General features: G+C 36.7%; 1 protein-coding gene across 5 annotated transcripts in view; it reads right to left on the reverse strand.

The window, feature by feature from the left end:
- Nucleotides 1–745: 745 nt before the first annotated feature.
- Nucleotides 746–13,738, reverse strand: part of ST8SIA4 (ST8 alpha-N-acetyl-neuraminide alpha-2,8-sialyltransferase 4) — a 50,716-nt gene continuing 37,723 nt past the window's right edge. For 4 of the 5 annotated variants that reach the window (XM_015849477.3, XM_085529473.1, XM_032441311.2 and 1 more), the window contains one exon: nt 746–4,075. In XM_015849477.3, the coding sequence (XP_015704963.1) occupies nt 3,793–4,075 (283 nt within the window). In that variant the 3' untranslated portion in view covers nt 746–3,792. Of the gene's footprint in view, nt 11,045–13,738 lie in introns of all 5 variants that reach the window. The other variant, XM_085529472.1, reaches the window with a different exon arrangement.

Here is a 13,738-nt window from a genome sequence, read left to right on the forward strand (position 1 = left end):
CAGGAGCCAGCACCCAGACCCCAATAATCCAACATGAAACAGACTGAGATCACACAGAGAGATGACTGAGAGAGGATTTAATAGACAGGACAGGCTGTGGCGACCAGGTGCAAACCTCAGTCAGACAAACGTGCTGACTGGCAACTACTCACATGCAACCAGCCCCTTTCCCACCTACCTCTTCTATCTGTTCAACATTTTGCTGACCCCTGTTCCCTTCCCTTACAGGTCACCTTATCAGTTGACACAGTCCCACTGACTCCCCCTGACATCCCAGACCCTTGTGTCTGCATCCTTATCAGCAGCAAAGGCCCACTCTGTGTGCAGTTTCTTGTCAGTCCATCAATTAACATGAGTTACCAAGCTGTTTTCTTGCTCTGGTCTCTATTACACTTGTCTACCAGGTTTGTGCCTCTATGTATTTTATTGCTTCCCCTATTTCCCTAGTATCCCACTTGACAAGGTCCTCAATCAAATAATGGTACTGGAAGAGAGATTCTCACACTCCACATTAACAAGCAGCGTGACTTACCAGCTACTGCCTCTGTTACCATCTGTTGACTGGGTTTGTGTCTGTATTCTTGTTTATGGCTTCCTCCTTGTCTTAATATCCCCTTTTGTGCTGAGAAAGTCCTCAATCTGACACCCTTAAGGGAGCAGACATTCACCCACACATCTTCATAACTTGCACATACTTGAAAAATAACTATCAACACTGTATTAGAAAGGAATATGGAGTAGAATATAGCAGAAAAATGAAAAAAAATTCTTTATTTTACAGTTGTACAAATAAGAAAACAATCCCCAATAGCCGTACTTGGAATAATATTAAAGTGTCAAACATGACAATTCTGACAGAATACATATCAATACTTCAAACCACAGAAATTGTGTTACATATGCTCAGTAGCAGTAGTACTGTGCAGGAATGATGCTCTCTGTAAACACTCTTCCTTTATTTTATCTACATTTAGAACAATTGTGCTTTTCCCAACACAAAGTAACAGTGCTCTTAAAAATAAATAACGTGCAATTTCAGATTAATATCCTGAAATATGCTAATCTAGATCCCCATCTAAATCCTGGACACATCTCTCCAGGAAAGTCACTGTAAAGAGTGCACAGCACTTTTCCAGATCAAACACTAATAAAATGTTCTGAACCCACACCTATTTTTCTTCAGATTGCAATCAATTGGAAAAAAAAAGAAAGTTAAAAGAAAAAAAAAAATAAAAAGGTGCTGACCTCAGTCATGTATTGATTTTATTGTTAACAAAACAGTGATATAGTTTTTACTAGACATCAGATTATGTAAACAAGCCAAACTCTGAAAGGTTCAGTGGAGAGTGGCTCAGAGATGTGGGAGAAAGAATTTTCCCAAAGCTGAATACTTAACAATCAAAGGTATTTATCTATTATCTTTATGAAATATGAAAGACTGTCTGCCACAAAAACATTAATATACATGATGTTAAACCATTTATAATAAATTTATATGTATGAAACTGAGTTCTTTAATGTAGAGCTGCAATGAGAATTGGAAAAATATTCACGGCTGTCCAGATGTAGCTCTTGGTTCTTATTTTTAACATGTATTTAGAAAACATGGCTGGTAATTAATTACCATGGCCTATGGGAGGATAAATTTGAGGAACGTTCAGTCAGTGGATATTCCACGGTTGATCCTCAATGGGGCAGATCTCATCACAATATTAGGGATCTTTCTTCTTATTGTATGTACTCCATATTAGTTGTGGATAGTGTTGGATGATAAAAGTAGTAATTTTAATAAAGCCTGTTATCTGAGAGGCAACACAGCACTAACAACCAAGGCAATTAAACCAACCAGAAAACTCCAGGGCACATTGCAATTCATATCAACCTAGAACAACTGGTAACCCACTGTCACAAACTACCTCAAAATGGACAGCTTGCAGCACAGTTTGTATTTTAGTTTACTTGAATTCTCTTTTTGTTGATTGCCTGGCACCACTTTGAAGAAAAAACCATTCCCAGAGGAACAGATAAAGCTCACTAAGGTGCTCTTCTGAGCTTCTGTTAGACTGGCATTTGTTAGTGCCTTGCTATGTATTAACTGCTCAAACTAAGATGAATATACTAAACATCACCAGAGATGAAAATCTAACCTAGAGCTGAAAACGTAAGAAGAAAATACTCCTGGTATCTGCATGCCATCTCCTTAGTCTAGCCTTACATGAAAAGGGTGGAACCACAGTGTTTTCACTTCACCTGCTCCTGAAAATCTAAAACATACTGTATGCACACGGGTACTGTATACTATTATATGTTGTACTGACCCTTCCTTGCCCTCCTATATCTTCTTCATTTATTTCTGAACGAAGAGAGGGAAAGAATTCTCAGTTTCACGGATAAACAAAGTTGATGCTCAGAAGAATCAGTGTAAAATAATGCAGCTCTGTGTTATTTCAGTGAATTACACATCAGAACATCAAGCTGATAGAAAAGAGGTATATTAGATGGAGTTATCATCCAACACCATTAGAAATGTAAGTTTCAAAAGAACTCATTGATCTACAGTTCATCTGTTTTCCATTTAATTGGACTTCTTCATCTTGAATCATATTCCACTATGTCACCTGAGTTTCTTTAGACTCTGTGTTTTCCATTCAATTAGGAATAAAAATCACATATATTTTTGAATGTATGAAATAATTTCTTTACCCTTGCAGATTTTTCTGAAGAATGAAATAATATAGGCAAAGTACAGAGTCTTCACTTCTGAGATGTTCAGTTCAAAAACTTAAACATGGTTCCCTCAGCAGCAAAGAAACATCATACTAAATCTACTTCTTCAAGGAAAAAGCTGTATACACACTGTAAGAGTAATCTTTGGTACCAAAAATAAGGGCACCTTTTTGTAAATGTCTTCAAATCTGAACACAACAGCAACACTCTTGAAAAAATGGCTCAAAATGACCTATCTCTGAGTGCTTCCATGTATCAACAACTGAAGCTAGAAAAACAATTGGGAGGTTAAGAGTTGTGTGACAGTAGGTTACAACACAATAACAACTGACAAAGTATTTTATGTTTCCCTCCACCCTCCTACCCTTTTGTTTTTTTTGTGTTTATTTTTTGTAGTTTTTTGTGTTTTTGTTTTTTTTCCCCCTAAGAGAATTCCATAAAATATGTATTTTTAATTACTCATTACATCCTCAAAATCCTTTAAGGACTCAAATACTCAAAAGCAACAAAACCCAACCAACAGCCATAAGAAAAACAGCAACAAAAGCTCTGGTTATAATACAGAATCAGAAACAGTCCCCTGACTGAATTCATTTACTTGTTTGACCTTATGGATTTCACTTTCTCTACTCAATTCCATCATGATATATATATATATATATTTTTTTTTTCCTTCCAAAGCCTAGTTTCTTTACAGAAGAAAATACATTGTCCCCAGGTGATGTTTCCTCTCTGACCACAGTGGTAAGTCAGCAGTAAGCAGGCTATATTTTTCTTCTTTAATTCATGATGAATGTATCATTGGATACTGTAAACACTACTGAGTATACATTCAAACTTTGTTCTTAGTGAAAGTGGCACTTACTTGAACCCTTGCAGTCAAGATAGCTTAGTTTTATAGCACTTTGCAGGTATAATAGCTGGTTATGTACTTCTGATAAAATTCTTTTTTCCAATGGCTGAAAGGGTATTGAAACATATCCTCACTGGGATCCCACTGCCATTCCACAGCATCTTTATGATGAAGAGCATATTCTGTCCTTCTTACTGTACTTTACATGTGCTTTATTGCTGTACACATTTCCCTGTTGTTAACTTAAGTGCTCCTCTGTTATGTAGTACATATAATGTTTTAAACTCTAATGGCATCCTGTGTGGGCTGGCATTGGAAAAGTACCGATATTTCAGATCATCATAATAATGATATTTGACTGGTTTTCCATGTAAATCCTTTGGGAATGGCCAAAATCCATACAGGTGAATTTCATCACAAAATCTGGTGGCAAGCGTGTACATGAGGAGACCGGTGCTGGGTCGTTTGATGTGCACCTTGTTTGTCAGCCAGTAGCTGTAAAGATAAAAAAAAAGTACATTAAAATCTTCTCATACAACTACTAGTAAATAAATCATGTAGATCATGAGAAAGTGCTCAGAGACAAAGCCAAACTGGTGGTGCAGTTGAAATACTGGATGAAAGGGATACCATCTAGAGCAAGTTTGAGAGGTGTGCCCAGATAAACATCCTGAAGTATAACAAAGCCAAGTGCAAGGTCCTGCACATGAACTGGGGCAATCCAAAGCACAAATATGAACTGACAGCAGTTCTGAGGGGAAGAACTTGGAGGAGCAGTATTCTGCACTGCACTGCATCATGCTGTGAAGTACTAAAATCAACAAGTTGAGCTTGCAGCACAGAAAGCAAACTGTATTCTTGGCTGCAGCAAAAGAAGTGCAATTAACAGGTTGGTTTATCAACACAAGAAAGACATGGACTGTCAAGACTGGGTCCAGAGGAGGGCCACGGAAGCAATCATATGGCTGGAGCACATCCCCTGTGAAGAAATGTTGAGGAAGCTGGGTTTGTTCAGCCTAGACAAGAGAAGGCTTTGGAGAGGTCTCATTACAGCCTTTCAGTACTCTACTTACAGGCACCCATTAAGAAATATATGGACACATTTTTTCTAGGGCCTATAGTGATAGGACAGGAGGTAATGGCTTTAAACTAAACAAGGGAAGACTGAGGTTAGATGTTAGGATGAAATTCTTTACTCAGAGGGCCATCCTATTATTGCTGCTACAGTAATTTTCCCAGCCTTGATCCAGTAGCATTACATAAAAACAAGTGCATTTAGAAATTTAAACCTGGTCATTCTTCTGGTCCAGATAAACATCAGCCATATTCACAGCTGTACCGGTCAAGCTATGGCAACAAGAAGCTGTAAACTGGTAAAATAATCAACTCCTTACACAGCATTGCCACACAAATCTAAACCATTGCACTGTATGACTACACTCCTAGAGGGGGTCAAGGGAGATTAGCCTTACAAGAACAGAGTTATCCTTGTGTTAAACAGTTACAGTAAGGTTGAGGCCTAGAGTATACAACCTGATTATATTAAAAGCATTTAGAGGTAAAGAAAAATGACTCTCTGTTAACATCTACTCACCCAAATGAGAAAAGACAACAAAAATGTACTTTCAGTCAAACAACGAACAGTCTCAAAAGCATCAGATGCTATGTAATATTAGTAACAATCTTCTCATTGCATCTGGCCTCTTCAGTTTCCCTTTTCCAAAACACAGACCCTACAGGAACCACACCCTGAATACAGTGCTCAGTTTTGGGCTTCTTATTACAAAATGCATATTGAGTGGCCGGAATATATTTAGAGAAGTGCAACAGAACTGGTGAATGGACTAGAAAAAGACTTACGAGGAGTGGCAGAGGGACACGAGGTTGTTCAGTATGGAGGAGACTGAGGGAAGACCTCAACTCTCTTTCTAACCACCTTAGAAGAGGCTGTAGCAAGAGGGATGTCCATGTTTTTACACAGGAGACACATGACAGTATAAGAAGAACCACTCAAGTTGCACCAGAGGAGGTTTAGACTGGATATTAAGAAGAATGGAAAGGGTTTTTAGGCATTGAAATGGGCTGACCAGGGAAGTGCTAGAACTGTCAATTGTGTCCTGTGACATTTAGGGACAACGTTTAATGGTGGACCCAGTTACGTTGATGTTTTGACCAGATGACTTTAAAAGTTGTTGGTTTTTTTTTTAGATCCCATGATTTTTTTATTACTGTTACTTTTGAAAATTTGGTTGTAAAAAAGGTTTTGAAAAAGCTAATCTCAACACTTTTGTATCATAGGCACAGCAGACTGAAAGTCAAACTTATCCAACCTTGTGAAATGATTACTGCAGAGAAGAAAGTTAACAGTAAATGGGTGTACCTGAGAGGGCCACAACTTCTTACTGAGAGCTTCTGTACAGAAATAAGTATTAAAGGCATAATGAAGAGCATCTCACAATTTCAGAACTTAAAAGCACATCTTCTGTTTGTCGTAGAAAAAGTAAATTTATCTCTTTGGTTGCTCTTAAAAATGAAAAAAGATATCCAAGCACTGCAGTCCAAATGTGTTACTGACTGCACTTACTATCAAGAAGGTAACACAATTGTCTGACATTACAGAATAGGTAGAACACGGCTGAAGTGAATGCAGATAGAATGGGCAAAAGTAGGGGACTAGATGGAATCCAACAATTCCTGTACTGCATGCAGAGTTCAGAACTGGTCATAAACTACCTGTAAGTCAACAAGGCAAACTACTGATACCTTATCTGTAGAGTTTAAGATACCTTTGTAATCTGAGATATTTGCAGGTCAATTCTTGCTATTTCAAGAACTGCAAGAAGGTTTTCAACTACATACAGGGAAGTAGAGGTAGGAAAACTTTATGTAGAAGTTCCTATGCCATACTTGCTGTATCTCCATCAGAATCAATAAAATTATATTAGAAAATAAGAACTTAAGCATTTGTTACCACTGCAGCCAACAAATCCTCAAAGTTCTTGAGATCTGGACATTCTAAATCTACTTTTGAGCATATTTCTATTTCTTTATAATATTTCACAATGCCTTTACATCCTTACAAACATTCATCTTTTCTTAACGTCAGCTGAGCTGAAACAGTTTAACTCAACCTTGCATGAAAGAAATTGAAAGAAAGTGAAAGAAAATGAAAAACAGAATGTGAGTAGAATATAATATAAAACCTTCCTTCTTTGATTAGGCAGTAAAGTTTCCATCAAAATGATTGTCCCCAGTCACCAGCACAAATCTACAATTGCTATAATCGATCGTTTGATACTGGGAACAGACCAGGTAACACGCAGTACAAGTTACAAATTAGGTGTTCGCTTCACTGGTCTTAAGCCTTGTATCAGCAGCATACTATTGTAATTTGTTACTATCTGATAAAATGAATGGAATTTTGAGGGAAATTAGTATGAGTATGAGCTTTTATAGCAGAAAGCTGTAAAACAAACAAACAAACAAACAAAAACCAAATAAAGAAATAAGCCTGCCCGAATGAATGTGAGATACATTAATATGTATAATAACCTAATAATCATTGGTAAAAGACATGCTTGTCTTATGTGCTCATGAAATGACAGTATTTTGGCCTATAAAAATACTGAACTTATTTCTGACAGTTGAAAATATCACCTATAGTTTAATCTGCAGTCAAAACGCCCAGACTTCCATTTACACCTAGCAAAATACCTTTGCATTTATAAAACTGGAGTGCACTATTAAAAGCATGATTTCAGACAAAATGTTAATTGAATAACATACTGCTACCTGGTTATGACTCCTTGCAGCTACTGACAAAAATGCAATTCAAATAAGCTATCAAAAATATAGATATCTCTTTAAAAGACAGTGGATAAATGATATTTCACAATAACAAATACATTAAACAACTTCTGTCAATCTTCATAACTCTAAATGGAGAATTCCGATGACAATTATTTTTTCTGCTACTGTGGAATAGATAAATTCTGACTAGATTAGAACACATAATGTGCTTTCTCAAGGCTATCCTGGCATTAACAAGGAAAATCTGAACTGATGGGCTACATTGAACTACCTCATAATTTAGCATATTTAATGCTTTTACTTGCTGTATCTGTGTATCAAAGTCGATAATGTTGCCCAGTATGGTAGATCAGAATCAGACTGTGAGTATTTCAGTGTATTTTTAATTGTTTTCTCTGATCTTGTTTGAATAGGAGGAAACACAAAAGTTTATAATTCCAAATAGCTCTTAAAGATTACACATCAAGCTCTGTTAACAGAGAGGTAGGTCATTTTCAGTGTGAATCTATTTATGTATGCTTGCCTGGCAGTGAAATTCTTTTCCTTCTACAGTCACTAAATTGAGAGAGTACTTTTAATTGAGCTTTAAATTTTATATGGTATTTGAAAACATAAAATTAAGGAGTAACATAGGGGAAAAGATAGTGTGAAAAGATGTAGTACAAGAAGAAGCTAGAGCTTGCACATTGTCTCAATTACATTCTTTAAAATAATTCTCCAAAACAAACAAGAAGTCAAAAACCAGAAGAAAAAAGTAATGAAACTTCTGTAGTGTGTAAAGAGGGCAAAGAGGGTTTTAATGACTTAAACAGAAGGACTGCAGTATAGAAGCTATGTACCCAATGGATAAATTAATTAGTATGTCTAGATCAAACAGATGAAAGTATTTTTCCACAGAATGTACTACTGAACTTTTAAATTCACTGTTCTAGGATGTTTTGGATGACAACATCGAGCCTACTAAAATGAGTGAAACCCACAAGCTGACAAACACAGTGTTGCAGACGAATCTCCTTCTAAAGCTAAACTGTTGGCCAGAGGAGCATAGCCTGGCACCTCCTCTCTGTTTAACATATTTATCCACTTGGCATCCAGTATCTGCACGACAGCAGGCAAGGGAAGGACCTACTTCACCAGACAGTTTAGCAGACAGAAGACTGGGTCTTAGACCCAGAATTTGGTTGGATGGCATGCTGGATGGCATATTACGAATAGCAACTTATACTGAAGAAAGAGGTATCCTGTCACAGAAGCATCGCACAGATTACCATAAAACTATGCTTTTACCTGTAGTCATTTTAAGTAATTATTCCCAAATACGAAAGTTGAGTCACTTGTTTGACTTTAACTTTCCCATAGGCAAAGCTGAAACTTCCACTGTCTTTAGTGAAGCAACTCAATTTATTTAGGTTATTTTCTAGAAAACGTTAGTTGAAATAACAAACTCTGAAGGAATAAGGCCTCTACTATTTCTCAGCTCCTTATATTTGAACTTTCATATCTTCAGTGGGATTAATGGCGTCGGTGATATAAACAGCCCTTCATCTGACCCTCTCAACTGTATTAATTAAATACATTAATGTGATAATTAAAAATGTATTAGGTAGCATACTCCATAAAGAAAGCATGAAAGGATTCAAATACAAATAACACTGAGAGTTAAACAGCCACCATGGAGTCACTGATGAGGGTTTGCATGAGACTGCTTTACATCTTTCAATGTACAGTATTTTGAAACAGTATGTACAATTACCTCAGCAACAGAAATCACTGCTTAATGAAGAGATGAAACATTCAGCAAATTGTCATTCACTTTCAACTAAGCTTAGCTAATTACATCAATATTAAGGACTGCTTTTACTTTTTTCCCCATTATCTCATCATCTCCCATTGCTAAGTTCCACATTTAAATTTTTGCTTATGAAGAAGACTTAAAACGCCACTCAAGAAACTCTGCATGGAAACCTTGCTGTGAAAGAGAATGAAAAAAATTAATGACATCAATGGTGAATATGATCATGGAACACACATTACTTTGCCCCAGCTATCAGTGGGCATGGCCAGCAGGCTGCCATTAAGTGTTACCATCTTTCTACATATATTTAACCGCTGTGTACACAGTCTTTTCTGGATATGGCAAAACATATTGAAGCTTACTATTTCCTGTCTTGAAAAAAAAAAACAACCAACCAAACAAACCAACCAACCAAAACCCAACCCAAACAAACAAACAAACAAACAAAAAAAGCCCAACTTCCCTGGTATAGGGGGAATATATATTCTGCTTTGAACTATTGTCGAATGCTGTGCTCCCAAGGCAGCCTTATCAACTTATGGCAAACCACCTCAATAAGAAAAGGATCTGCTAAGGATAAAGAAGTATCAAGTTACTGTATAGCACTGCATTTCTTTTGCCTCTGAATTAAGAATCACTTGCCTGTTAAAACCATGTAAGCATATGAACTCTTTGCTCATACATAAAAAGATTTTGGGATCACAGCTGGAATCCTCCACAGCCATAAGCCACATAAACCACATATTATTTGGAATTATAAGGCAGTAATTTTTATAAAAAAAGAAGAGGGTCTTCTCAGCCACTGTACGGAATACTTATAAGACTGTCTCAACCACTGACTCATTTAAGCAGTATTTTCAAGCCATTAGAACACTCTCATTTGAAACCAAATGATCTCCTTCACTTTTCATATCCAAAAAGTAAATATTGAGCTTGGTTTAGAAGACTGAAAGACGAAAAAGCCGCTTAAGATATTTGATAAGAAAATTCAGCCAAAGCAAAGAAAGACCCCTCTTTTGGTCACTGATGAATCAGTGACTGCAGCTTGTTGTGTTAAACAGTAAGATTATGTTTTTTATTATAATGCAGAAGCACTCCAGCAGGACAGAGAGACAACTGTTTCCTCAGAAATGCTCACTAAAAAATATATGACAAACCATGTCTGCAGAAAAATATGGGACTCAGTTTGTCACCTCTAGAAGAAATAACTTTAAGTTTTCAGGTCCTCTGCAAGCACTCTGTGCCAAATACTGTACTAAAACATGAGAATGAATAACAGTATCTTCCATCTGCTTCAGTAACTTCTGAAAGAAAATAGAAGTGTATGTCTGTGGGGCCTAATTTTTAAAAGGCAAGGGCCACCACAAAGCACATCTACAAAGCCAGGATCTTATTAGGCTGGAAGAGCATCACGTTGTCATACCCCTGCAAAGCTTAGCACTGAGACACTTGACACCCTGCTCATATCTGTCATGGTTAGGTATTCCAGAATGTGAGCAAAAGCTGAACTTTATATCAGAAATTAAAAATAAATAAATAGATAAAGTTGTTCTTCTAAACACCTGTGCCTCAAAACAAAACTGCTTGTACAAAACATAACTCAACTGAAGACAGATAATTTCTTCACTTAGCTATGAAGCTTTGGTAAATGTTCTTATTTTCACACTATTATGGGTACAGTGGGTCTATGAAATTGTTGATCTTTAAGATCTAAGGAAGAAACAGTAGGAATGAAAGTGTGCACTATTATACTTTTATTAGAAATAATTTCAATGAAATGTCAAGTTTTCTACTAGGAAAATCCTCCTTTTTGAAGAAGTTGGTTGTTACTTATATTTTCCATCTGCAAATAGCAAACTCTGGAAGAAAGGAGAAATAGGAGATAGAAAGCTTACGGAATAAAAAAAGAAAGCAAAGTGAATGTGCAATTTAAGCAATAAACAATACATATTTATTACAATTCTGCACTTAATCTACAGAAGTTGCTGGAGTACTTATCTATGTATATTTTTAAAAAGCAACTGCAATTATCTTTAAATAGGCTTTATACAAGAAAGAAAAATGTGATTTAGCAGCTGTTCCGCATTAGATTTCACTAATGAAATTGTCGGCATTCCTCTAGAAAGTAACAGTGCGCTATCCTGCTCTAGCACGTTCATAGAGAACCAAACTGTAGTATAAAGGCTCACCCTAAATTTCAATTGCTGGGCTAACTGAAAATTACAGGAGTGCAGAGATACTAGCCCATGCTTGTATAACTTTACTTTCAAAATTGTAAGTTATTCGTAGCACTAACAAGAGATGTCTCCAAGAGCTTCTGTGAAAAGAGAATTGATGCAGCTTCTAAAACATTAAACATGTCATAGTAGGAAAGTGATGTCTTTTTTCAAGACAGCTATGGTGTGACTGAAACTGAAAACTGAGGTTTCACTTTCATTCTGTGAACAATATATTAATGACCAAACAGGCAAAAAAATCTGTAATGGCTATTCTCACAGGAACTATAATTCACATTATTTAGACACCAGATGAGCACAAGTACTCTGAGAACATAAAACAAATTTCCAAGTATATTTTGCATATACATCAATTGCCCTTTTGGAAAATACAGATGCATTTCTCTTAAGAGTCATTAACAGTGAAGGCCTACCTTCACAGAAATAACTTTCAGAAGGATTTGTCAGGTTACCAGCAAAGACACAGGACTGTGCTCATAGATAAGGGCTGCAAAGCAGATTACATATGAGAACAATGGCCTGCATTAAATTTCAGTTTTATTTACATGCTACTGGCCTGTCAGTTGTTTTGAACTGACTTGAAAATCTCATAGCAGCTAACATGCCAGAAGAGATTTCTTGATAAAATAGTTTAAACTCTTATATGAGTTATGCATGTGACATACAGACAACATCACTGAGATCAGATACTAACAGAAGTATAAATACTTCCTTGCCTGATCAGTGTGGTGGCATTCTGTGATGGAGTGATGGCATAGGTAGAAAAAGCAAGGTCAACTGATGCTGTCTGCCTCCACCTTTGCAAGGCCTTTGACATGGTCCCATACCACATCCTTATCACTAAGTTAGAGAAATATGGATATTTGGTGGATAAAGGGCTGGTTGGATGGTTACAGACAGTGTTTTGGTGAACAGTTCTATATCCAGGTGGAGGCTGTTCTTGAGTGGTGTTCCCCTTGGGTTCATCTTAGACCAGTGCTCTTCAGCATCTATACAGAAAATACAGGCAGTAGGACTGAGTGTACCCTCAGCAAGTTTGCTGATGCTTAGTGGTGCAGCTGATAAGGAACAACAAATTCCTGTTGAGATCCCAAAGCCAGAAGCCATCACTCTAAAAGAGCAGGCTCAACCAGCATTTTCAGTCATAAACTGATCAACACAACCTTGGACAACTTGTCCACAGCAGGGGTTGGCACTGCTTGACCTTTAAGGAACCTTCCAACCCAAGCTATTCTATGATTCTATACTAAATTATTTGGATTTCTGCTCCCCTGGAATTGGAAATTCACAAGCACTGGGGACAATCTGAATTTGCTCTGTGGGGCAGGAGATCTGGTGCTGAGTGTAGGATGTCCACATCATATGAAGATCTTTTCCCACCTGGCAACACACACTGAGAGCCCTTTTGCAGTCAGGGCATCAGTAAAGGTCTCTAAGACATCTCCTAATGATTCTAACTAGCATGTTTGAAATGTTCTTTGAGGTTTCTCACAAAAACTAGACTACTATATTCAAAAGTAAGCAAGTAACAGGAAAAAAAAAAACAACAGAAAAAGAAGTAATTGTGTGCATGTGTACTTGCATGTAAGAGTGAAATAGCAGTTTTGAATCAAAACATAATCTAGAAATGTCCTTATTTTCTGAACAATTGAGATCCAAACCTAATGCAAGAAGGGCATTTTAAATGTAAAAAGTTGATCCCTACTGAAGAATGAAACAGTTTATAATTCAGTGATATTAGCAAACTGGGCTTGAGGTAGTTCTAGCTAAATACCACGAGAAGGATCACCTTATCAGTTATTTCTTCATATTCTCTTATAAGAACTGTCTTCTCATAGCCTTACTGTGTTGGCTGGCATGCATACACATCCTGTAATGTTTTGTTAAGACTTCCTTAAACAAGTTTAAACAAGTTATTTTGTTAATCTAAAAATCTGTTTTAGGAATCCTCAGGTTCTAAGCCCTGGCCTGTTTTGCATTCCCTTGTTAGAATCTAGGAGACATAGTTAGTTTTGTTTATTATTTGCAGTAGAACAGAATATTTTTCCTGCTAGCCACTGATCTTCCAATCATTTATTCACTTTCATCTATCATTATCCATATCACATGTTTTCAGCTCTAAGGGAATATGTGTCTTCCCTTAACTTTCATACTCTCCTCACTGAGCAACTCTCATTCAAAACTTTTAAAATACGTCTGAGCAAATGTTTTGCTGATGGGACAACATTTTGTTCCATCTGTGGTACACTTTAGTCTTCACATTGTGCTAAATTGTGTAGGATTTTCACAGAAAATTCTGAATGGTACTTCTCAGTC

This window comes from Coturnix japonica, chromosome Z, assembly GCF_054131305.1.
Source record: "Coturnix japonica strain WE chromosome Z, WE-NBRP24, whole genome shotgun sequence".
Lineage (NCBI taxonomy): Eukaryota > Metazoa > Chordata > Aves > Galliformes > Phasianidae > Coturnix > Coturnix japonica.